Source organism: Schistocerca cancellata, chromosome 5 (genome assembly GCF_023864275.1).
Source record: "Schistocerca cancellata isolate TAMUIC-IGC-003103 chromosome 5, iqSchCanc2.1, whole genome shotgun sequence".
Lineage (NCBI taxonomy): Eukaryota > Metazoa > Arthropoda > Insecta > Orthoptera > Acrididae > Schistocerca > Schistocerca cancellata.
In genome coordinates this window covers 162880868-162907181 of record NC_064630.1, presented here as the reverse complement: position 1 = coordinate 162907181, position 26314 = coordinate 162880868, and the positions used below count along the sequence as shown (strand labels likewise).

The 26314-nt window shown below is 46.4% G+C and overlaps 1 protein-coding gene across 1 annotated transcript in view; it reads right to left on the bottom strand.

Annotated features, from left to right (window-relative positions):
• LOC126188417 (myosin-7B-like) overlaps positions 1 to 26314 on the bottom strand; it is a 105528-nt gene that overhangs the window by 35712 nt on the left and 43502 nt on the right. Inside the window, exons 5-6 of the mRNA XM_049930021.1 lie at positions 21451 to 21807; positions 4156 to 4443 (exon numbers count right to left, since the gene is read on the bottom strand). Of these exons, the coding sequence (XP_049785978.1) occupies positions 4156 to 4443; positions 21451 to 21807 (645 nt within the window). The remainder of the gene's footprint in view (positions 1 to 4155; positions 4444 to 21450; positions 21808 to 26314) is intronic.

The following is a 26314-nucleotide window of genomic DNA, read 5'->3' as shown; positions in this document are numbered from 1 at the left end:
AGCTGAAAGCTGAATCACAGTTCTGATCAAAACTCGAGGAGCGAAAGGGCATTGCTCGTTATAAAACAAATCATTGATCATGCAAGACGAGCGAGTACAATGCTCTTTCTTTTCTCTGAATACTTAATAGAAGTGATCGTTGAATTTGGCCACTGTGCACAACGATAATGCCGTCACAGTGAGGACAACGAGCTCAGCTGTCCACCAGATTATATTTAGTGTTGGTGGTTTACCATGGAAAAATTGTCGGACAATGTCAAGGATCTCGGAGTCTTAAGTCAAGTCTGAGGTTAACAGGTATTTTTTTGCTCTAATGGCTACAAAAATCTCAATAAAAATTGACAGAGAACTAAATCCTATAAAACTGAAATCAAATTACAAAATGACACCAACACTGTGGGCGGGATATCAAGGCTATATGGAGAAAGTGCAACAAAATTTGCTCATCTGACAGCTCAAGAAATCAAAGTTAACAATGTAACAATATGGCACAAATTGTAACCAAATTAAGCAACATAAGTTTTGCGGCAGTCTCAGCAAGTAACATGCTGTGAGAATATGGACTGCACTACAGCAATTGCGACACTTACATTTACCCCAAAATCAGCAAACTTTGCGTCCATCGGCACGAGGTGGTGGTAGGGAGACGAGTGACCCTCATGAGGGGTGGGAGATGGGGGGGAGGAGACGTGATCGAATGGGCATGAAACATATATCTCCCTCCACAACTTTCTACCCTTCTTTTTTTTTAAAAAAAAAGAAATAAAGAAAAAACTCTCCGTGGAGGGTATATAATATTTTATAGGTATCTGTTCTGTTGGACATGTCCACCGAAACAGACCCCACTCGTGATGACGCGGCTGGTGCATACATGTATACGAAATAGAGAATGGGGAAAGAAAGGGAAGGGATTGGTGTGAATTCGTGACTTCCAGACGCACAGGGCGTTGTATTAATGCAATGGCGAAAGTTGAAAATTTGCGCTGGATCAAGACTCGAACCCGGATTTACCGCTTCTCATAAATGATTGCCCTAACTGCTTCGGCCATCTGAACATGGCCCACGACTGACTCAAATTTTCAACTTATCTGATGCTGCAATGCAGCATCCCTCATCCAGTAACCCCTACTAGCAAATTATTGATTCCTGCAGGAGTCCAGAAGATATTTGAATACCCACTCTGAATCAAATGTCAAAGAGCCATCACGCTCTTGCAGAAATATGTATATTTCTGTGGTGTCTGTTTGGATGGACATGTCCCAGTCGGTCGGGTTTACGACTTTGAGCACGTATAGAGACGTGGTGGCGCTGATGCAAACATGCCGTCTCCGCAGTGCCCTTGTTGCACTGGATTTAGACCACGCTTTTGATTGCGTTAAACATTGTTTTCTGTGTGCAGTTATGGAACACACTGGTATACCACGCATGTCGGCATCTGTTTTGCTTCGTTTGATCCGTGGGGTGGTAACGAGAATTATGGTAAACGGCTATTTGTCTGCCCCCGTCTGCATCAACAGGTCCGTCAGCCAGGGTTGTCCTCTTTCTGCAATGTTATTCGCCATTGCCCTCGAGCCAGCTCTTCACGGACTGCGGAGACTCTAGGAAGGTCATAGCCTCCGCTCTGTGACCTTTCGATATGGCGCATATGCCGATGATGTGATGTTCTTCGCATGGACTGGTGACGAAATACGAATGGCGCTTTCCTGGCTCCAACAGTATGAGGTGGTGGCAGGCCGTGTGATCAACCTCCGGGAATTATGCTACATGGAGGTGGGCACAGAGGTGGCCCCACGCACACTGTATCCACCGGTACCTGTTGGACATTTGTACCCTCGCCATCACGTATTAGGACGTTTCTCGTGGAGCAAGTTATATGTTGAGGATTATACTGGAGACACGGTATCCGGCAGCAAAGATTTATTATAGTGTTCTCTAACGCTGGAATCCGGCTAAGGACATTGTACAACGCCACCCCACAGTCTACTGGACGCGGGTTTGGCGAACCATCCACGCGCCCTTCCTGCCCACTTTTGTGCGGTCGACGTGGTATGTGGTCGCTAACGAGAAATTTCTGATCCAACGAAGGCTACTTGCCGTTCACCTAACTGATGTGCCCTCATTGTACAACGGTAGATAGGGACTAGACTGAACTGTGGCCCTGCCTGCAAGTGCTGGAAACTTATCCGCTAGATACTGGCTTTCCTCCTAACCCCCTCCTCCCCCCCCCCCCCCCCCCCTATATTTCGATTGTGCTCCTGGACCTCTTTCATCCCGACGCTATTTCCCGATGACCCGGATGAATGTCGTCAATTGGATACAAGGAATAGCGATACATTACATGTACCACGACGGCGAAAAGAAAGTCCTCGATTTGTGGCAATACGTGATCGACGAGTTCCTGGCCTTAACAAACAACAATCCGGAACCTTTTTGCTAACTATTTGGGGTCGTCATTCATGGACCCACCGCCCAGCTGAAGCGTGCCGGGTGTAAGAAGAAGTTGACTTGCAGACCTGATATTTCCACGATTCCCCTATGGTAACAGAAACAGCCTCTGACTGTGTGCAGCGGCCATGGAGACTCCGACGGTTGATGACTGGTGATGCCCAATGTAATGACGACCGCCTCTTACTTGCCGCCTTCTTCGATGAGGTGATCCCAGCAGGCAAGATGGCACTTTTTTGTTCACATTATCGCCATAACTTTTGGCGTATGGCTCCTTTGTTTTTTTTGTTTATTGTATTTTAAAAAATGTGATGGTGCGCTTCAGTGGTAGAACGAGGGAGACATCGTGGCCATGCCTCGGAATTCGACCCGTGCCTGACTGTGCTCCTCAAACAATAAATAAATAAATAAATAAGTAAAAACTAAAATAAAATAAAAAGTATCTTGTTAGGCGGCCCGGGTTCGATTCCCGGGTGATACACTTGTTTTTAATTTACTGTTCTGTTTCAAGAGGTAGAAGAAATGAAATAGTTATTTTTGCCATCAAGCAAACCAAACTCTCCCCTTTTTTTCACAAAAAAACTGTGTGAAAGAAAAGTGGTCTAGAACATGGATCAGCAATTTTGTGAAGCAAAAGAAAAAAAAATTGCAGTTGAGGCAACTACTCATGAGAAGCGGCAAATCCGGGTTCGAATTCCACTCTGGCACAAATTTTCAACTTTCGCCGTTGCATTACCACAATTACCGTGTGTCCGGAAGTCACAATTTCCCATCCATCCCTTCCCTTTTTTTCCCCAGTCTGTATTTTATGTATCTCTATACGGAGGGAACAACTCAATGCTACTGCCAATGTGATGGACGAGAATACGGCTTATTCTATGAGAGAATGGCGGAACTCTGTGGAAACTTCCAACTCTTCGCATACAAAATGCACCTCGACAAGTAAGAGGTTGGCAGGCCAAGGTGGCCGAGCAGTTCTATGCGCTACAGTGTGGAACCGTGCGACCGCCACAGTCGCAGGTTCGAATCCTGCCTCGGGCACGGATGTGTGAGATGTCCTTAGGTTAGTTAGGTTTAAGTAGTTCTAAGTTCTAGGGGACTGATGACCTCAGAAGTTAAGTCCCAAAGTGCTCGGAGCCATTTGAACCATTTGAAGTAAGAGGTTGGTACTGTGATGGGCAGTGTCCTGTCGATTGGTTGGCTTCTTTGCACCAACCTCAGTGGTGGAACGACTCAGTTCTACTAGATACACCAAAGTTTGCAGTGAAAGCGATGGACCTCCCCATACTGGTCAGGCGACATCTCGGTGTCTCATCCTTTGATGTCGAAACAGAATAAGCAAAAATGTTGTGCTCCGTTATTCTCTAGGGACGCCAGTGGTGGCACGACTCCTTTCACCCTGGGCTAGTAGAGGTACCGGTTCTGCCGGTAAATGCACAAAGTGGGCTGCAACCTTACTTTAGAGAAAACAACCCCGCTCCCAGAGGACCTTCACCCTTCCTAATGAGATTCACTGACTGCCTCCTGCCGACAACGAGGACACAGTAACCACATTGGAAGTATATCTTCATACACTCTGTTGAAGATAATCACGAAATGGTATCAAAGATGAATCAATATCGCCTTGTGATACGTGACAGTAATGCCACGCAGTGGGCTCTCAGTGTACGAGCAACATTTTTCCGGTGAGCTCAGGGAACAGGGGTGGACCTTTGACGGCGGCTGCGGGAGCGCGGCGAGCAGCTGGTGGCGCAGCGCCGCCGCCCTCTCGTGGCAGACCTCGAGGCTGGCGGCGAGGCGGGCCGCCTCGCGGTGGCAGCAGACCAGCGCGCCCTCGGCCGCCTCCAGCTTCAGGTCTGCCTCCTTCTGGCGGCGCTCCGCCTGTCTCAGCTGCTCCTCGTCGTCCTCGAACTGCTTCCGCCACTGCACCTCCATGTCCTCCAGTGCCTCCTTCAGCGCGTCCGAGAACGTGCGCTCCCGCTTGGCGAGCTGCGTAACCTGCTGGAGCGAGACCACTCGATGCAGAGTACGTGGCTTACAGGCTGGCGTATTTTTGTTCATTATGCTACTGCCGGGTTGTCTACATCTGGTTCAGATTAACAAACTGATTGGCAGCAAGTAATTTACAGCTCAGCAGCCAATCAGATAATAAGCTTAAGCTACAATTAAGGATGAAACTTACCGGCAGATTAAAACTGTGTGCCCGACCGAGACTCGAACTCGGTACCTTTGCCTTTCGCAGGCAAGTGCTCTACCATCTGAGCTACCGAAGCACGACTCACGCCCGGTACTCACCGCTTTATTTCTGCCAGTACCTCGTCTCCTACCTTCCAAACTTTACAGAAGCTCTCCTGCGAACCCTGCAGAACTAGCACTCCTGAAGGAAAGGATATTGCGGAGACATGGCTTAGCCACAGCCTGGGGGATGTTTCCAGATGAGGTTTGGAAGGTAGGAGACGAGTTACTGGCAGAAGTAAAGCTGTGAGTACCGGGCGTGAGTCGTGCTTCGGTAGCTCAGATGGTAGAGCACTTGCCCGCGAAAGGCAAAGGTCCCGAGTTCGAGTCTCGGTCGGGCACACAGTTTTAATCTGCCAGGAAGTTTCATATCAGCGCACACTTCGCTGCAGAGTGAAAATCTCATTCTGGAAACATCCCCCAGGCTGTGGCTAAGCCATGTCTCCGCAATATCCTTTCTTTCAGGAGTGCTAGTTCTGCAGGGTTCGCAGGAGAGCTTCTGTAAAGTTTGGAAGGTAGGAGACGAGGTACTGGCAGAAGTAAAGCTGTGAGTACCGGGCGTGAGTCGTGCTTCGGTAGCTCAGATGGTAGAGCACTTGCCCGCGAAAGGCAAAGGTCCCGAGTTCGAGTCTCGGTCGGGCATACAGTTTTAATCTGCCAGGAAGTTTCATATCAGCGCACGCTCTGCTGCAGAGTGAAAATCTCATTCTGGAAACATCCCCCAGGCTGTGGCTAAGCCATGTCTCCGCAATATCCTTTCTTTCAGGAGTGCTAGTTCTGCAGGGTTCGCAGGAGAGCTTCTGTAAAGTTTGGAAGGTAGGAGACGAGGTACTCGCAGAAGTAAAGCTGTGAGTACCGGGCCGGGCGTGAGTCGTGCTTCGGTAGCTCAGATGGTAGAGCACTTGCCCGCGAAAGGCAAAGGTCCCGAGTTCGAGTCTCGGTCGGGCACACAGTTTTAATCTGCCAGGAAGTTTCATATCAGCGCACACTCCGCTACAGAGTGAAAGTCTCATTCTGGACAATTAAGGATGTTAGCTACCAGAGGGCATTGATCTACACTGAAGCGCCAAAGGAACTGGTGTAGGTATGCGTATTCAAATACAGAGATACGTAAACAGGCAGAATATGGCCCTGCGGTCGGCAACGCCTAAGTAAGACAACAAATATCTGGCACAGTTGTTAGATCGGTTGCTGCTGCTACAGTGGCAGGTTATTAAGATTTAAGTAAGTTTGAACGTGGTTTTGTAGTCGGCGCACGATCGGTGGGACACAGCATCTCCAAGGTATCGATGAAGTGGGGATTTCCCTGTACGACCATTTCACGAGTGTACCTTGAATATCAGGAATCCGGTAAAACATTAAATCTCGGAAAAATATCCTGCAATAATGGGACCAACGACGACTGAAGAGAATCGTTCAAAGTGACAGAAGTACAACCCTTCTGCAAATTTCTGCAGATTTCAATGCTAGCCATCAGCGAGTGTCAGCCTGTGAACCATTCAACGAAACATCTTCTTTTGGAGCTGAAGGCTGTAATGGTTCTTTATTTACGTAACCATTACGGCACTCCAACCCCAGTTCTCGATACCAGTAATATCGTACTACTTTTCTGCGAAGTAACAGACGTATTTTTGTGACAATATTCACATTTGGTTTTATTAATGTATAGGTACTCCGATGTATCGATATATTACAGTGATATGGTTCTTGTGTGTATTCATTTCTGTGAGACTGTCATAATCTTCGTCTTACTTGTAACCGTTTTGGCACGAATGCGCGCAGAGCAGTCTTTGCTTCACTTTGCAGAAGTTAAGTTGTTATTTCGCGTTGTAAAAGAACAGTCAAGTCTCGTGTTTGGTTAAAGTGGAAATTGAATATATGAATATTGATGAAAAACTGTTTTCTTGATGATATGATAATTAATAAGAAGTATATGTGAATTTACAAGAAGTTTAATAAAAATGTGGATCGTGAACACCAAGTCAAAAATTACTTCTACCATACCATTGTTCTGATCTGGGATTGTTTGATCATTAAGAATTTCCTGAAAAACGCATTTGTTAGGTCTTCAAATATTGCTAAAATACAGATCTGGACCTTCTAGCAGTCAAAGTGGAATCACCCTAGAATCAACAAGATGAGCCATAACAACTTCGACGAAATCTACGTGGGAATCCATTCAAGACAAGTGCCAAAATTAATGACTTTTTTACAGTGACTTCATTATTTCCATTCTGACGATACGATCCACAGCCAATAACTTTGTTGTTGCCCGATGAAGCGAACATATGCTGCGTGAGCAACGTTATTAATCTGATTTCTAACCTATTTTGCAAGTGGTGGTATTGTTAGAAGGCTCACTTGTGTACCCTTCATGACTGCACGACACGAAACTTTATGCCTTGCCTGGGCCCGTCAACACCAACATTGGACTATTGATGACTGGAAACATGTTGCATGGTAGGACGAGTTACGTTCCAAATTGTATCGAGCGGATGGACGTGTACGAGTATGGAGACTAGCTCATGAATCCATGGGCCCTGCATGTCAGTAAGGGACTGCTCAAGCTGGTGGAGGCTCTGTAATGGTGTGGGGCGTGTGCAGTTGGAGTGATATGGGACCCCTGAGAGTACATCTAGATACGAATCTGAACAGGTGACACTAAGGTAATCATCCTGCCTCATCACTTGGATCCATTCGTGTCCATTGTGCATTCCAGTGGACTTAGGCAGTTGCAGCAGGACAATGCGACACTCCACACGTCCAGAATTGCTACAGAGTGGCTCCAGGAACACTCTTCTGAGTTTAAACACTTCCGCTGGTTACTAAACTCCCCATCAAACTGCCCAGACATGAACATTGTTGAGCATATCTGGAATGCCGTACAATGTGCTGTTTAGAAGAGATCTCCCTCTTTCGTACTCTTACGGATTTATGGACAGCCCTGCAGGATTCATGGTGTCATTTCCCTCCAGCACTACTTCAGGCATTAGTAGAGTCTATGCCACATCATGTTGCGGCACTTCTGCACGCTATGTGGGGCCCTACACGATATTATGCAGGTGTACCAGTTTCTTTGGCTCTTCAGTGTAAATCAATGGGAAAGTTGAAAATTCGTGCTGGATTAGGATTTGACCAGTACGCCATCTGGACATAGTGGTTACCACAGTCGCTCAGACTACCATAGCACAGCTCTTGTCAGACCCAAATTCTCAACTTACGTACACACTACTGATGAAGTGACCCTGCTCACTATCCTCATTACTCGTGGCTCGTCTCCGATTCCCGTAAGATTTCGTGCTCGGTGTGCTTCTGCACCGAAGGGGTTATCGGCCATCCTCGCCCTAATTGTATCTGTCGTGTCTGTTCTTCTGGCTATGTCCATTGGCCGTCATAGCCATAATGATATGTATGTGGCGTCTGTTCTTCCGGACATGTTCGGAAGAACAGGCACCATATCACATACATATAATCTCTAAGCACGTCCGACGTTACCCGAATGACACTATTCCAGGATGTTGGATTGGAAGAGGAGGTACTGAAGATGAACTTCATCGCCGGTGGTCTCCAAGGTCTCCAGACCTCACACCTTGTGATTTTCATCTGTTGGGTTGCGTAAAAGACCGCGTTTTTATCGCCCCTAACACTAGTGAAAGTCTGCGACATCGCATTGTTGAAGCTGTGCATTCGATAACGAGAGACCAGCTGCTTCCTTTGTGGCAGGAAATGAGCCATCGGTTTGGTATTTGTCGTGTCTCACATGGTGCACACATTGACTGCATTAAAATTGGAACTTTTCTCTTTGCAGGAACGTTGCAATTGTGTTTCTATCTAGCAGTAAATGTTTGAAAGCTGTTCCTTCTTTTTGAATAACCCTGTATAATGATCTTGGTGGCGCTTTCCATTCTGTTCACTGTTGTCATATCGCTCATCTACCTCAGGTGCCAGCTGACATAGACAGTTGCAGAGAAGATGCTTTCAACCGGTAATGGAAGATAAAACAGATGGTGGGACGGGAGAGATGGCAGTAGTTCTCCAACTACCCGCTTTACAGCGCTGCCGGTATGTTGATAGCGAGCCTTCGTCACGAGTGAAACGTTAATGCCTCCATTGACTCTTTATTTCAACAAACATTAGTTTTTAATACACCTTAATATTATATAGCATGCCAATACTTTTCCATTTTCCCGTAATTCAGATTATGAGTAGTTCCCGAAACTTACATTTCAGGGCTCTATAGTTCTAGCTACAAACCGTCATGTTGTTTCTCTTTGTATTCTCGTCCATCATGTTTGATGACGCACTATGGCCATCGCTCCCTGCCGATTGGGGGAGATGGCCACACCGTCTTCGCGATAGTTAGCCACCTCGTAAAACTTTATTTTTTAGTTTTAACGGGAATTCAGTTTTTTACAGATGTCAACTAAGTATGTACCCAAGACTGGTTCTACTTAAGGCAGATGGGGAGAAGGGGATCTTCAAATTGCTATAAATAAATAAAAACTGATGAGTATTTAGTCAGAAAAGCTTATGAAGAGTTTAATATTTTAAGAAGAACCTTAGAACCAAAAAGTAAAAACCGGTTGCGACTCAAAAACTGCAATGGGTCAGACTGCTTGCTGGGTGTACTCAATGAGGAACGACTTGTCTGTCATATAAGCAAAATCCAAAAAGGACTAATTAGGAGGCTAAAGTGACTTCAGACTCATCAGACGGAATGCAGCACAAGGGAGACTTGAGTGATAAAGTTTATGACACAGAGGAGGAGTGCATTGGTCATGGGTAGGATTACCTGAAAACAAAGGAAAAGAGCGATTGGATTCAGTGCGTCAGGTGCAACTGCTGACTACCCGAATCATGCATTGATGTGTGCCATCAATATGGTAGTGTCATTTGTCGTCTGCCATACAGCTCGACAACCGGTGGTGCCATTTCTTTTCATAGCAGGACTCCTTTGGTTGTCATTCATTGCACTCTTACAGGACAGTGGTACCTCGACCATATTCTATGCTTCGTTTTGTTGCCGTTCGTGGTAAACTATCCTGGGCTTACATTTCAGCGAGATAATGTCTGCCCATATAGGATGAGAGTTAATTTTCACTGCTTGCCTTCGCTTGTCAAACCCTACCCTGGCCAGCAAGACGGCCAGATCTGTTCCCAATTGAGGAGGTTCGGAGCATTATGGGCAAGGCTCTACAACCAGCTCGGGATTTTGAAGGTATAACTCGCCAATTGGACAGAATTTGACATTATATTTCCTAGGAGGACATCCAACAACTGTGACAATCAATGCCAACCCGAATAGCTGCTTTTATAGGGGCCAGAAGTGAACCAACGCGTTATTGACTTGCTCAGTTGGTTAAGCTCATTCTCTTGAACAAATCTTGCAGTTTTTCTGAAATTGTAATCATTTTTTTGTACATGTACTTCACATCTACCGATTTCCTTACCATTTGGAAATCCCTTCGTGTTTTTTTTTTTTTTTTTTTTTTTTTTGTCTTAGTGTGTACACTGACGGAAATGGAAAGTGTTAGACCATGCAGTACCAGACCGATATTTAGCAAACTTTGTGGGGATGTTCTACTTAGTGGATATAATACAGGGTGTTACAAAAAGGTACGTCCAAACTTTCAGGAAACGTTCCTCACACACAAAGAAGGAAAATATGTTATGTGGACATGTGTCCGGAAACGCTTACTTTCCATGTTAGAGCTCATTTTATTACTTCTCTTCAAATCACATTAATCATGGAATGGAAACACACAGCAACAGAACGTACCAGCGTGACTTCAAACACTTTGTTACGGGAAATGTTCAAAATGTCCTCCGTTAGCGAGGATACATGCATCCACCCTCCGTCGCATGGAATCCCTGATGCGCTGATGCAGCCCTGGAGAATGGCGTATTGTAGTATCACAGCCGTTCACAATACGAGCACGAAGAGTCTCTACATTCGGTACCGGGATTGCGTAGAGAAGAGCTTTCAAATGCCCCCATAAATGAAAGTCAAGAGGGTTGAGGTCAGGAGAGCGTGGAGGCCATGGAATTGGTCCGTCTCTACCAATCCATCGGTCACCGAATCTGTTGTTGAGAAGCGTACGAACACTTCGACTGAAATGTACAGGAGCTCCATCGTGCATGAACCACATGTTGTGTCGTACTTGTAAAGGCACATGTTCTAGCAGCACAGGTAGAGTATCCCGTATGAAATCATGATAACGTGCTCCATTGAGCGTAGGTGGACGAAACTAAAATGAGCTCTAACATGGAAATTAAGCGTTTCCGGACACTTGTCCACATAACATATTTCCTTTCTTTGTGTGTGAGGAATGTTTCCTGAAAGTTTGGCCGTACCTTTTTGTAACACCCTGTATATGATTAAACTTTCATTCCATTCGGACCTGATGTCCATCTGCAACGTCAGAAAGAAGTGTATTCCCCAGACTTCTGAATATACCCTTGTACTGATCGTGGCGTGCCATGTCTGAAACACATGCCGTATCAGTTCATGAGGACTGTCAGCTAGAGGCTGGTGTGAAAGTATACATCTTTCCACCACATTCCAGAGATGTTCAACGGGTGACAAATTACGTGATTGAACAAGTCAATTAAAGATCCATAGATTCCTCATGGAATTTGTGGTGTGAACTGCTGTGTGGGGTTTTGTATTGTCCGGTTGGAGCATGCGATTTGATACCCTTGCCTTGAAGGGTATGACAAGACAGTTTTTCATTTTTGACTCATACTGGAAGCATCAGCTTCCCTTCAACAATCACCAAATCAGTTCTGCTATCATACACAATGCTAGTGCACACCATTACTTCAGGAACTGGAGAGGTATGGGTCTCAAGAGCCGCTGCTTCGTGTTACCTGTCACCGCGTCATCTACGGACAGGTTGGCGTCGATTTGACTGCAGCAAGTACAAATGAGACTTATCGTCGAACGCCACAGAATTGCACTCCCAATGGACTCAGTCTCTACGCTATGCAAGTCTCTGATGTCTCTGGTATGCTGTTAGTGGTAAACGACGCACAGCAGGTAGAGATCTCAATCCAGCTTCCAGTAATCTGCTCCCGATGGTTGGTGGTAGCGTTCCACCTGTAGCCTTCGCCCAGATTTTAGCTGTTGTCAGCTGTCTCTTAGTCAGAGCCAGTGATACAATTTTATGATGTTCTCGCGGTGTAGTCTTCCTGCAAGAACACGTGCCTATTCTTCTTTGCCTCACTGTTTGCAATATCAGCAGGTAGCCGGATGTTGGAGCGCACAGCGGAGCTCTAGAAGAACTGGAGAGATGGAAGCAGCTACCGGCCGGTGTGGCCGAGCGGTTCTAGGCGCTTCAGTTCGGAACCGCGCGACCGCTACTGTCGCAGGTTAGAATCCTGCCTCGGGCGTGGATGTGTGTGATGTCCTTAGGTTAGTTAGGTTTAAGTAGTTCTAAGTTCTAGGGGACTGATGACCTCAGATGTTAAGTCCCTTATTGCTCAGAGCCATTTGAACCATTTGGAAGAAACTGCAAGACGGGAGAATCCCTTACGGAAGAGTAATCCAAACTAACGGTAGGCGATCGAAATGCGACATAAGGACTGAGGATAAGACAATAGACTAGGACAAGGACAAACAAGCTTGATGACAACGAGGCGCTAAGCGAAACAAAAATGGTTCAAAAGACTCTGAGCACTATGGGACTTAACATCTGTGGTCATCAGTCCCCTAAAACTTAGAACTACCTAAACCTAACTAACCTAAGGACATCACACACATCCATGCCCGAGGCAGGATTCGAACCTGCGACCGTAGCAGTCGCGCGGTTACGGACTGAGCGCCTAGAACCGCTAGACCACCGCGGCCGGCGCTAAGCGAAACCTTCACCACAATGATGACAACAAGACTAAGAGCAGTGACGAAACAAGTCCAAGATTCGATCAAAGGGAGCAACCGGGAGACGAACAAGGTGGTTATCAAGCAGTCGTAGTACAGCGGAAATAGACCCGACAATATCAAGCGCGAGTACTGCACTGAACAGCTGTGCGCTGGGCGGCCACCTACGAGGCGTGTTTTTTAAGTAAGTACCGTTTTGAAATTAAAAAAGACGTGCTAAGATATCTCAATAATTTTATTTTTACATGAACGCCTGTACCTTAATCTAAGCACTGACACTATGACTTATTACTGTCTGATTCTTCTTTGTTTACCTTGTGTACTGAGTGTTTAAGACGCCTCCGATAATCGTGAGTCCCGCCGACTCTGAAGTACGGGCTGTTATAAGATTTCTTAGTGCTAAAGTCCTAAAAGCGATCGATATTCATCGTGAGATCTGTGCATTTTACGGAAAAAACATTATGAGTAATGGAATGGTAAGAAAGTAGGTGAGAGCATTTAAAGATGGCCGCACAAATGTGCATGATGAACAACGCACAAATGTGCATGATGAACAACGGAGTGGGCGTCCTTCGGTCGTTAATGAAAGTTTGGTGCAGGAAGTGGAGAATAAGGTGAGAGAAAACAGACGCTTTACGATTTCCTCTTTGCGGGATGACTTTCCTAGTATTTCTCGTAGTGTTTTGTATGTCATTGTGACCGAGCACTGGAATTAACCGAAAATTGTGCGCACGTTGGGTATCGAAAATGTTGACGGATGTGCACAAACCAAAAGTTTAGACAGTCCATTGACTTCCCTTGAGCGGTACCACAACGACGGTGATGATTTCTTAAGCCTAATTGTTACGGGCGATGAAACATGGGTGGCCTACTATACACCAGAATCAAAGCAACAGTCTATGGAAGTTGAGCAAGGGCAGCGATTTGCTGCAAGACAATGCCCGTCCGCATATGGCGAATCAGACCAAAGATCTCATCACATCTTTTCGATGGGAAACTCTAGTTCATCCTCCGTACAGCCCCGATCTTGCGCCCAGTGACTACCATCTGTTCCTGCACTTCAAGAAACACCTGGGCGATCAGCCTCTTCAAGACGATGACGAAGTCGAAACAGTGGTGATGCAGTGGTTAACAAGTCAGGCGGCAGACTTCTATGAGGAGGGTATTCAAAAACTGGTACAACGTTATGACAAGTACCTCAATATTGATGGAAATTATGTAGAAAAGTAGATTAAGGTACAGGATTTCATGTGAAAACAAAATTATTGAGATATCTTAGCACGTATTTTTTTAATTTCAAAACGATACTTACTTTAAAAAAAAACACGCCTCGTATACATCGTCTGCGAGGTACGCTACTGAGCGCCGTATTCACGTGACGAGATGCTAGCGCTCTCGCCATGCGACCACAGTGCGGGAGGCTGCGGTGCCCCCTAACGGCCATATAAGTCCATCTCCTCTGACGAGCACTCAACCTCCGTGGTGCCCAATACCAGACTGTTGTCCTGAGGCTACATTATCACCACTCGTTCATCAGTCATCTGCACAGCAGCCAATTGTCTGTGCGATCCGTCGCATGTCCCTCATGCTAATGATTGGACGTTTCTCAAAGTCTGAAAGGTGCACGTTGTAACACGCACTCGATCCCACAAGTAATTCTTGAGTGGAGAGCTGGAGAATTATCCCATTTACAATACCTTAACAACCGCATGCTTTAACAAAAAATGGTTCAAATTGTTCTGAGCACTATGCGACTCAACTGCTGAGGTCATCAGTCGCCTAGAACTTAGAACTAATTAAACCTAACTAACCTAAGGAAATCACACACATCCATGCCCGAGGCAGGATTCGAACCTGCGACCGTAGCGGTCACGCGGTTCCAGACTGAAGCGCCTTTAACCGCACGGCCACACCGGCCGGCGCATGCTTTAACAACCAAATGAGGGGACAGAACAGACAACCCACTTGGACCACTAGGGCGCTCACTAAATGCAGATATGCAAAGCTCAAGAGCTCAAGTATATACAGAGTGTTTCAAAAATGACCGGTATATTTGAAACGCCAATACAAACTAAACGAGCAGCAATAGAAATACACCGTTTGTTGCAATATGCTTGGGACAACAGTACATTTTCAGGCAGACAAACTTTCGGAATTACAGTAGTTACAATTGTCAACAACAGATGGCGCTGCGGTCTGGGAAACTCTATAGTGCGATATTTTCCACATATCCACCATGCGCAGCAATAATATGGCGTAGTCTCTGAATGAAATTACCCGAAACCTTTGACAATGTGTTTGGCGGAATGGCTTCACATGCAGATGAGATGTACTGCTTCAGCTGTTCAATTGTTTCTGGATTCTGGCGGTACACCTGGTCTTTCAAGTGTCCCCACAGAAAGAAGTCACAGGGGTTCATGTCTGGAGAATAGGGAGGCCAATCCACGCCGCCTCCTGTATGTTTCGGATAGCCCAAAGCAATCACACGATCATCGAAATATTCATTCAGGAAATTAAAGACGTCGGCCGTGCGATGTGGCCGGGCACCATCTTGCATAAACCACGAGGTGTTCGCAGTGTCGTCTAAGGCAGTTTGTACCGCCACAAATTCACGAAGAATGTCCAGATAGCGTGATGCAGTAATCGTTTCGGATCTGAAAAATGGGCCAATGATTCCTTTGGAAGAAATGGCGGCCCAGACCAGTACTTTTTGAGGATGCAGGGACGATGGGACTGCAACATGGGGCTTTTCGGTTCCCCATATGCGCCAGTTCTGTTTATTGACGAAGCCGTCCAGGTAAAAATAAGCTTCGTCAGTAAACCAAATGCTGCCCACATGCATATCGCCGTCATCAATCCTGTGCACTATATCGTTAGCGAATGTCTCTCGTGCAGCAATGGTAGCGGCGCTGAGGGGTTGCCGCGTTTGAATTTTGTATGGATAGAGGTGTAAACTCTGGCGCATGAGACGATACGTGGACGTTGGCGTCATTTGGACCGCAGCTGCAACACGGCGAACGGAAACCCGAGGCCGCTGTTGGATCACCTGCTGCACTAGCTGCGCGTTGCCCTTTGTGGTTGCCGTACGCGGTCGCCCTACCTTTCCAGCACGTTCATCCGTCACGTTCCCAGTCCGTTGAAATTTTTCAAACAGATCCTTTATTGTATCGCTTTTCGGTCCTTTGGTTACATTAAACCTCCGTTGAAAACTTCGTCTTGTTGCAACAACACTGTGTTCTAGGCGGTGGAATTCCAACACCAGAAAAATCCTCTGTTCTAAGGAATAAACCATGTTGTCCACAGCACACTTGCACGTTGTGAACAGCACACGCTTACAGCAGAAAGACGACGTACAGAATGGCGCACCCACAGACTGCGTTGTCTTCTATATCTTTCACATCACTTGCAGCGCCATCTGTTGTTGAAAATTGTAACTACTGTAATTTCGAAAGTTTGTCCGCCTGAAAATGTACTGTTGTCCCAAGCATATTGCAACAAACGGTGTATTTCTATCGCTGCTCGTTTAGTTTTTATTGCCGTTTCAAATATACCGGTCATTTTTGAAACACCCTGTACTTGTTGCACAGCGTTCTAAAACTATCATCATCAGCGCCTTTCGACGTAAATGGAGTTCTGTCCGCTAACAATGGACGATTTCGTAATCGCTGAAGCATAATTTCCATTGAGACCTACGCCAACTAGTACGGCCTTAACAGAAAAATCGGCGTTAGCTCCCTTCAGTTCAAGACTGCCATGAGGAATACCAAAGTCAACCTGCAGCCTCATTAATCAACTCAAAAGGAGCTGCGCAGCAAAAATATCCACATTAATATATAACAAACAAAATCTGCAGCAACATCAACCACTCCAAAAGCTGCCTGGATAATCTGTGCAGCACTTGAAGCCCGCGAAAATTCAGTAAGCAATCACAGCAATACAAACGAACTCAACAGCTGCCCAGCTGATCTGAGCAGCACCTAAAACCACTCATAACAACAAAAAGAACTGCTAGAAGGCTAGCGAACACATTGGCTGCCCAGATGATGTGTGCAGCACTTAAAAACCCACGAAAATTCAATCAACAACAGCAACAGCTTAAGCGAATTCAACAGCTGCCCAGCTGATCTGAGCTATATCAGCAGGTAGCCGGATATTGGAGCGCACATCGGAGCTCCAGAAGAACTGGAGAGATGGAAGAACCACTGCTAAATTTAAACAATCAACTGCTACAAAGCTAAAGAACACAATGGCTGTCTAGCTGATCTGTGCAGCGCTTAAAACCACATGAAAATTTAATCGTCAATTAAAACAATTGAAACGAATTCAACCTGCCCAGCTGATCTGAGCAGCAGCTAAAACCACTGATAATAACAAGAACTGCTAGAAAGCTAGCGAGAAGAATGGCTGACCAGGTGACATGTGCAGCGTTTGCAACCCACGAAAATTCACTCAACAACGGCAACAACTTAGGTAAACACAACAGCTGCCAAGGTGATCTAACACCCAAACCTCTAGATGTCAGACATTCAGATCGGTACCAAACGTTGTATGTCGACAGAGCGTCAACCAAACCTCCGATTTAGTTCATGCTGCGTCCTGCCGTCTAGTAGAACATGCTTAAACGGTAATTAAAAGTAGCGCCGGAATTATGGAACACAGGAAAAGCATAACTGTGAGTAATGCATACGTATAGCTTCGGTGGGGAAGTTTGTAGATCGTCGTAACAACGGTCTTGGGCTCAAACCCCAAGAGTGACATTTTTTTTGCTGTATTATACGTGAAAGTGTTACATGGGACTATTAATACTTCCACTCATGTGAGGCAGATGTTTCTTATTCTACTGTTCCGATTGTTTATGTTTATTCTGTGAAACTACAGACGCACTAACTGCTTCGTCACGAGTGGTGTCTTTTCTGTTGCAGATGTCCACAGAACACCACGCCTATCTACGAGGGTAATCCCAAAAGTAAGGTCTCCTATTTTTTATAAGTACATAGACCTGTTTATTTCTACAATGGTTTACATTAGTTTACAGCTTGAAGATTTAGCTATTTTTCGACATAATCACCATTTCTGTCGATTCATTTTTGTAGACGCTGTGGCAGTTTTTGTATGCCCATGCCATACCAGCTCGCCGCCATATCCGCGGCTTTGGCGAAGAAGGATGCCGCCACTGGCGTGATTGTTGCTTGGTCTCAGGTGTAAAGTGGTATGCCCAGGTTTCGTCACCCGTGACAATTGAGTCCAGAAAGTTGTCCTGTTCGGCTGCAAGGCGGTGAAGAAATGCGCGGGAACGATCAGCTCGTTGCCTCATGCGGTCCTCAGTCAGCATGCGTGGCACCCATCCTGCGCACACCTTTCGGTAGTTCAATGTTTTCGCTAAAATTCTGTGAGTGGTGCTTCGGGAAACCTCAGGAACCAACGTGCAGAGATCATCCAGGGTGATCCGCTGATCTTCGCGCATGCTTTGCTCAACCTTCAACACTGTCTCCTCAGAAATTGATGGTGTCCCGCTACTTTGTTTGTCGTGAATTTCAGTCCGACCATCTGCACACTCTCTACACCACTTACGAACATTTTTGACGTCTGTGCACGACTCACCATACACTTCCGTCAATTGGAGATGGATTTCCATCGGCACAGTGCCCTTTGCGTTCAAAAACCGAATAACTGCGCGCAATTCGCGCTTGACGGTAACATCCAACGGGAGCTCCGTTCTCAACGGCTGCCAAGCCAAGACTGGGTGCCTCAGCGCGGCGTGCGCATCTTTGCACAGAGCGCGTGAAGCACTGTTCATAACAGTGTGACCAACTGCCACACAAAAAGGGTTCTGTACTTATAAAAAAATAGGAGACCTTACTTTTGGGACTACCCTCGTATACAAATGTACTCTATACGTTTGCTACTCTGGAGCCGAGCGACCGCTACGGTCGCAGGTTCGAATCCTGCCTCGGGCATGGCTGTGTGTGATGTCCTAAGGTTAGTTAGGTTTAATTAGTTCTAAGTTCTAGGCGACTGATCACCTCAGAAGTTAAGTCGCATAGTGCTCAGAGCCATTTGAATCATTTGAACGTTTGCTACTGTCAACTAACAAAGCCAAAGCAGACTGCCAAAATAACATTTCTAAAACCTCCGAAAAGACCGTTTACGTGTCAGGAAAATGTTCTGCCGCATAACACTTTCAGTCGTAAAAAAATTTTCATCATCGGTGTCTGAATGCAGGACCTTATATACGACTCATCCACGAGAGATCTGCAAGGCAGTTGTTCACAGATAAGCATTTCCTGTTCTCCGTAGTTCTGGTGATACTTTTAATTACCGTCTACGCTTGTTCTAATGGATGACAGCACACAGCACGAACTAAATCGGTGTTTTGATTGATACTCTATCTACATACAACGTTTGATACCGATCTGAGTGTCTGACTTCTGAAGGTTTCTGTGTGAGCAGCACCTAAAACCACTGACAAATTTAAACAACCAACTGCTACAAAGCTAAAGGATACAATGACTGCCCAGCTGATCCGTGCAGCACTTAAAATCACATGAAAGTTTAATCAACAATTAAAACAACTGAAGCGAATGCAACAGCTGCCCAGCTGATATCCGCAGTACCTAAAACCACTGGGCAATTTAAGCAACAAAACTGCTAAAAAGCTAACAAACACAGTGACTGCTCAGCTGATCTAAAGCCACTCAAGACAACCGTCAAGGAACTACCTTGCAAGGAAAGGAAGAGCCAGCACAACCTCGAGCTGCCCCAGAGCACAACGCACCGAAGCACACTTGCCAACAACCTTCAGCCTCGGTGCCGCCCCCGGAGCTCTACACTTTGCAAGAGGGCACTAGCTGCTTACCCTGCGCGCGACAGATCAAACCAGCGAGTCTTTCAAACTAAAGCTCTAGCTGACACGAGCCGAAAGGCGAGAGAGACGTTCGGAGCAAGCGCCATACGATATAGCGTGCACGAGATCTGGGCACGATGTGCTGCGGTATGCCCCTGAAATGTTCCAGTAACGTTAGACACATCCAATAGCCGTCATGTACTCCCATCATTCCTCGTCTGTTTGAATGGATTTTTCCGTTCTGAAAATAAGCTCGCAAAAGGATGAAATTTTAATCAACGTACCCACGGTCATGTACACTACTGGCCATTAAAATTGCCACACCACGAAGATGACATGCTACAGACGCGAAATTAAACCGACAGGAAGAAGATGCTGTGATATGCAAATGATTAGCTTTTCAGAGCATTCACACAAGGTTGGCGCCGGTGGCGACACCTACAACGTGCTGACATGAGGAAAGTCTCCAACCGATTTCTCATACGCAAATAAGAGTTGATCGGCGTTGCCTGGTGTAACGTTGTTGCGATGCCTCGTGTAAGTAGAAGAAATGCGTACCATCACGTTTCCGACTTTGATAAAGGTCTGATTGTAGCCTATCGCGACTGCGGTTTATCGTATCGCGACATTACTACTCGCGTTGGTCGAGATCCAATGACTGTTAGCAGAATATGGAATCGGTGGGTTCAGGAGGGTAATACGGAACGCCGTGCTGGATCCCACCTTCCTCGCAGAACTAGTAGTCGAGATGACAGGCATCTTATCCGCGTGGCTGTAACGGATCGTGCAGCCACGTCTCGATCCCCGAGTCAACAGATGGGGAGAACAACCATCTGCACGAACAGTTCGACAACGTTTGCAGCAGCATGGACTATCAGCTCGGAGACCAAGGCTGCGGTTACCGTTGACGCTGCATGACAGAAAAGAGCGCCTGCGATGGTGTACTCAACGACGAACCTGGGTGCACGAATGACTAAACGTCATTTTTTCGGATGAATCCAGGTTCTGTTTACAGCATCATGATGGTCGCATCCGTGTTTGGCGACGTCGCGGCGAACGGACATTGCAAGCATGTATTCGTCATCGCCATACTGGCGTATCACCTGGCGTGATGCTATGGGGTGCCATTGGTTACACGTCTCGGTCACCTCTTGTTCGCATTGACGGCACTTTCAACAGTGGACGTTACATTTCAGATGTGTTACGACCCGTGGCTCTACGCTTCAGCCGGTCGGGGTGGCCGAGCGGTTCTAGGCGCTACAGTCTGGAACCGCGAGACCACTATGGTCGCAGGTTCGAATCCTGCCTCGGTCATGGATGAGTGTGAGTGTGTGATGTCCTTAGGTTAGTTAGCTTTAAGTAGTTCTAAGTTCTAGAGGACTGATGATCTTAGAAGTTAAGTCCCATAGTGCTCAGAGTAATTTGAACCATCTACGCTTCATTCGATCCTTGGAAAACCCTTCATTTCAGCAGGATAATGCATGATCGCATGTTGCAGGTCCTGTACGGTCCTTTCTGGATACAGAAAATGTTCGACTGCTGCCCTGGCCAGCACATTCTCCAGATCTCTCACCAATTGAAAACGTCTGGTCAATGGCGGCCGAGCAACTGGCTCGTCACAATACGCCAGTCACTACTCTTGATGAACTGTGGCATCGTGTTGAAGCTGCACGGGCAGATGTACCTGTACACGCCATACAAGCTCTGTTTGACTCAATGCCCACGCGTATCAAGGCCGTTATTACGGCCAGAGGTGGTTGTTCTGGGTACTGATTTCTCAGGATCTATGCACCTAAATTGCGTGAAAACGTAATCACATGTCAGTTGTAGTATAATATGTTTGTCAAATGAATACCCGTTAATCATCTGTATTTCTTCTTTGTATAGCAATTTTAATGGCCAGTAGTGTAAATACTGTAGTATCAGTAGAGTTCGCTCAAGGTGTTTGCGGTGTAACACTTTCCATTTTCGTCAGTATAAGTGCATAAGAGACAAGTATGAAAGCAGGCTACTCAGAGGGGGCTTGATGCAGCCGCCGAGCACCTACCGCCGCCACCCTGGAGTGCAGGTCGCGCACGTCTTCGCGCAGGACGGCGTAGTCGGCGGCCTGCCGTTTCCGGGTGGCCTCAGCTTCCTCGAGCAGCGCCCTCGCCTCCTGCAGCTCTGCGGTCACCGTGTGCAGACGCTCCATCAACTCCTCGACCGTAGGCCCCTCTTCGCCGTCGCCGCCCTTCCCCTTCTTGGTACCTGGGTTGCCCGCCTTCTTGGCGTCGCGCTTGACGGACAGCGCGGATGGCTGTGGGGGCGGTGGAGGCGGCCGTACCCTCTCGGCAGCTTCCGCCTCCAGCTGGGCGCGAGCCGCCTTTTCCGCTTGCAGTTCCTTCTCTAGCTCGGCCACACGCAGCTACGGAGAGAGTGCTCCAGTGAGCCTGATTAAAAAACATCAAGAAAGCTGGAGAGCGTCGATATGATTGTTGATGGCCTTCTGCTTGTTCAAAAAGGTACACCCAAATAAATTTACAATACTCGACATTAAAATGTTTCCCGCAGAGTACATTCTTCGTTGGGTGAAACAGATGGAAGTCGGAAGGTGCGAGATCCAGGCTGTAAGGTGGATGAGGAAGAACAGCCCAATAAAGCAACGTGAACTGCTCTCGGGTGAGCAGACTTGTGTGAGACCTTCGGTTGTCATGGAGAGAGAGCCATTAAAATTGCTGCACCAAGAAGAAATGCAGATGATAACGGGTATTCAGTGGACAAATATATTATACTAGAACTGAATTGTGATTACATTTTCACGCAATTTGGGTGCATAGATCCTAAGAAATCAGTACCCAGAACAACCACCTCTGGCCGTAATAGCGGCCTTGATACGCCTGGGCATTGAGTCAAACAGAGCTTGGATGGCGTGTACAGGTACAGCTGCCCATGCAGCTTCAACACGATGCCACAGTTCATCAAGACTAGTGAGTGGTGTATTGTGACGAGCCAGTTGCTCGGCCACCATTGACCAGACGTTTTCAGTTGGTGAGAGATCTGGAGAATGTGCTGACCAGGGCAGCAGTCGAACATTTTCTGAATCCAGAAAGGCCCGTACAGGACGTGCAACATGCGGTCGTACATAATCCTGCTGAAATGTAGGGTTTCGCAGGGATCGAATGAAGGGTAGAGTCACGGATCGTAACACATCTGAAATGTAACGTTCACTGTTCAAAGTGCCGTCAATGCGACCAAGAGGTGACCGAGACGTGTAACCAGTGGCACCCCTTACTATCACGCCGGGTGATACGCCAGTATGGCGATGACGAATACACGCTTCCAGTGTGCGTTCACCGCGATGTCGCCAAACACGCACGCGACCATCGTGATACTGTAAACAGAACCTGGATTCATCTGAAAAAATGACGTTTTGCCATTCGTGCACATAGGTTCGTCGTTGAATACACCAACGCAGGCGCTCCTGTCTGTGATACAGCGTCAAGGGTGACCGCAGCCATGCTCTCCGAGCTGATAGTCCATGCTGCTGCAAACGTCGTCGAACTGTTCGTGCAGATAGTTGTTGGTATTCCAAATGTCCCCATCTGTTGACTCAGGGATGGAGACGTGGCTGCACGATCCGTTACAGCCATGCGGATAAGATGCCTTTCATTTCGACTGCTAGTTGTACGAGGCCGTTGGGATCCAGCAAGGCGTTCCGTATTACCCTTCTGAACCCACCGATTCCATATTCTGCTAACAGTCATTGGATCTCGACCAACGCGAGCAGCAATGTCGCGATACGATAAACCGCAATCGCGATAGGCTACAATCCGACCTTTATCAAAGTCGGAAACGTGATGATACGCATTTCTGCTCCTTACACGAGGCATCACAACAACGTTACACCAGGCGACGCCGGTCAACTGCTGTTTGTGTATGAGAAATCGGTTGGAGACTTTCCTCATGTCAGCACGTTGCAGGTGTCGCCACCGGCGCCAAGCTTGTGTGAATGCTCTGAAAAGCTAATCATTTGCATATCACTCCTGTCGGTTAAATTTCGCGTCTGTAGCACGTCATCTTCGTGGTGTAGCAATTTTAATGGCCAGTAGGGTATTTCAACGGACTTCGTTGTCAGGGCACCACAACATGGATACATCATTTTGAAGATAATACCGCTTCAGTTGTAAGTCCTTTGTTTATTAGCACGTTTTTCATCCTTTTACTGAATTTTAAATCAAGAGCGATTCGTGTAAACCGCAGCGCGGTAGTTTAGGTCACGGCTTTTGTTTTTTGTTTAATAAATTATCGTTTTGTGTCTTAGTTTAAAAATTTTAATAGCTACCATCTTGAACCATTTTACAACCATTAATGTGCTGCTTTTTCATGGACAATGTTGGCACTAATAATAGCGAATTTACGTCGGTTTTTAACACATTAGAAAGGATCACTCAGCACTCTCGTCAGCTCGGTCACCGTTCTACATGTCTAGTTATTCGCGGATGAGCATGCGCGCTCCACACGAACCTTCTCTCCATGTCACTGTATGGTGTGTCCACAGTTCCGTCTAGACACGTCGCCTGTTAGGACACATCCAGTGCGCACACTTAGGGCGGTAACTGCAGCCTTTGCCACCTGACTTTGCAGTGTGTTGCGTTCTGCCGTTCTGACGATTGAGGTGTTTAGGTACGACACGATATTCAGCCTTTTTTCACTTCGTGCCAGTTTCGTGCTAAGCCTTAAAATAGTTTTATGTTGGAAGTTTTTGGGGGATGAAACACAGTCTAAGAGTGAATAACTGGAGGTTTACCAGTATGTTCTTTTCAATGCGTTTTGGATAAATGAAGGACCGTGAGCTGCTTAAGATTAAATAATCCCGTAGATGATCATATAGGACGGATTTTGGTCACTTTTTGTCGGTAGACGGGGACCCATTAACTCACCAGATGCAGTTACTCGTGGTGAGTGGAATTTAGTAGCGTTTTACCAGCTGATAGTTTTTTACTAGGAATTTCTTATTTTTAGTTTTCGTCCTTTCTGGGCATTACGGGGCCGGCCGCTGTGGTCGAGCTGTTCTAGGCGCTTCAGTTTGGAACCACGCTGCTGCTACGGTCGCAGGTTCGAATCCTGCCTCGGGCATGGATGTTTGTGATGTCCTTAGGTTATTAGTTAGGTTTCAGTAGTTCTAAGTCCAGGGGATTGATGACCTCAGATGTTAAGTCCCATAGTGCTTAGAGCCATTTCAACCATTTTTGGCATTACGGGAGCGTATCACGGGAGCGTAAAACGGGAGAGTTCTATGTTATATTACGCTATTTTGTATTTGATGTCCGCTAATTAGCGAAAAATTGCTAACTACGAACACTGTATCATCCTATTCTTTTTTCTCGATCCGAACATGGCATGATTTTGTATGTTTATCCCGTATATCTTTCACGTGGTTTGAGGCGCCTTGTCACGGTCCGCGCGGCTGCCCCGTCGGAGGTTCGAATCCTCCCTCGGGCATTGGTGTGTGTGTTGTCATTACCGTAAGTTAGATTAAGTAGTGCGTAAACTTAGGGACCGATGACCTCAGCAGTTGGGTCCCATAAGACCTTACCACAAATTTCCAAAAATTTACGTTTTCTTGTCTTATATGACTTACATCACTTTTTGTCTTGTCTGTTAATTTGTACACACTGCACCTGATGATACATCTATAATGCTACCAAACCGGTCGTGCTGATAAATAAAGGACTTACAGCTGAAGCAGTCTTATCTTCAAAATAATATTCATTTAATGAAATATAAATTGCATATAAGTGATCTACACTGCCTGACAAAACAGGTGAAACAAACAGAAAACATTTTCACTCGTGTAAGTGATCGCTTTGAAGAATATGAGTATGTCGTGTGCACGTGCGAGTCAGGATTATCAGTACCTGACAAGTCTGTTAATTTGTACACACTGCACCTGATGATACATCTATAATGCTACCAAACCGGTCGTGCTGATAAATAAAGGACTTACAGCTGAAGCGGTCTTATCTTCAAAATAATATTCATTTAATGAAATATAAATTGCACATAAGTGATCTACACTGCCTGACAAAACAGGTGAAACAAACAGAAAACATTTTCGCTCGTGTAAGTGATCGCTTTGAAGAATATGAGTATGTCGTGTGCACGTGCGAGTCAGCATTATCAGTACCTGACAAGGTTTAAAAGGGGCCTCATTATCGCTGTCCATTTGGTTAGCTGGCTGAGTTGTACAGCATCCAGATTTGTGGGGAATTCGTATGTGACAGTGGTCCTGTGTTGGACTGCCTGGGAATGTGAGGGCAAGCATAATCGTCATCAAGGTTCTGGCCGGCGGTGTCTGATCAACCACAGTGATGGATCGCCGAATTGTTCACCAGGCACATCGTTACCGCTTCACATCTGCGCCTGCCATCCGAGCGTAAGTACAGGGTTATTACAGATGATTGAAGCGATTTCACAGCTCTACAATAACTTTATTATTTGAGATATTTCCACAATGCTTTGCACACACATACAAAAACTCAAAAAGTTTTTTTAGGCATTCACAAATGTTCGATATGTGCCCCTTTAGTGATTCGGCAGACATCAAGCCGATAATCAAGTTCCTCCCACACTCGGCGCAGCATGTCCCCATCAATGAGTTCGGAAGCATCGTTGATGCGAGCTCGCAGTTCTGGCACGTTTCTTGGTAGAGGAGGTTTAAACACTGAATCTTTCACATAACCCCACAGAAAGAAATCGCATGGGGTTAAGTCGGGAGAGCGTGGAGGCCATGACATGAATTGCTGATCATGATCTCCACCACGACCTATCCATCGGTTTTCCAATCTCCTGTTTAAGAAATGCCGAACATCATGATGGAAGTGCGGTGGAGCACCATCCTGTTGAGATGAAGTCGGCGCTGTCGGTCTCCA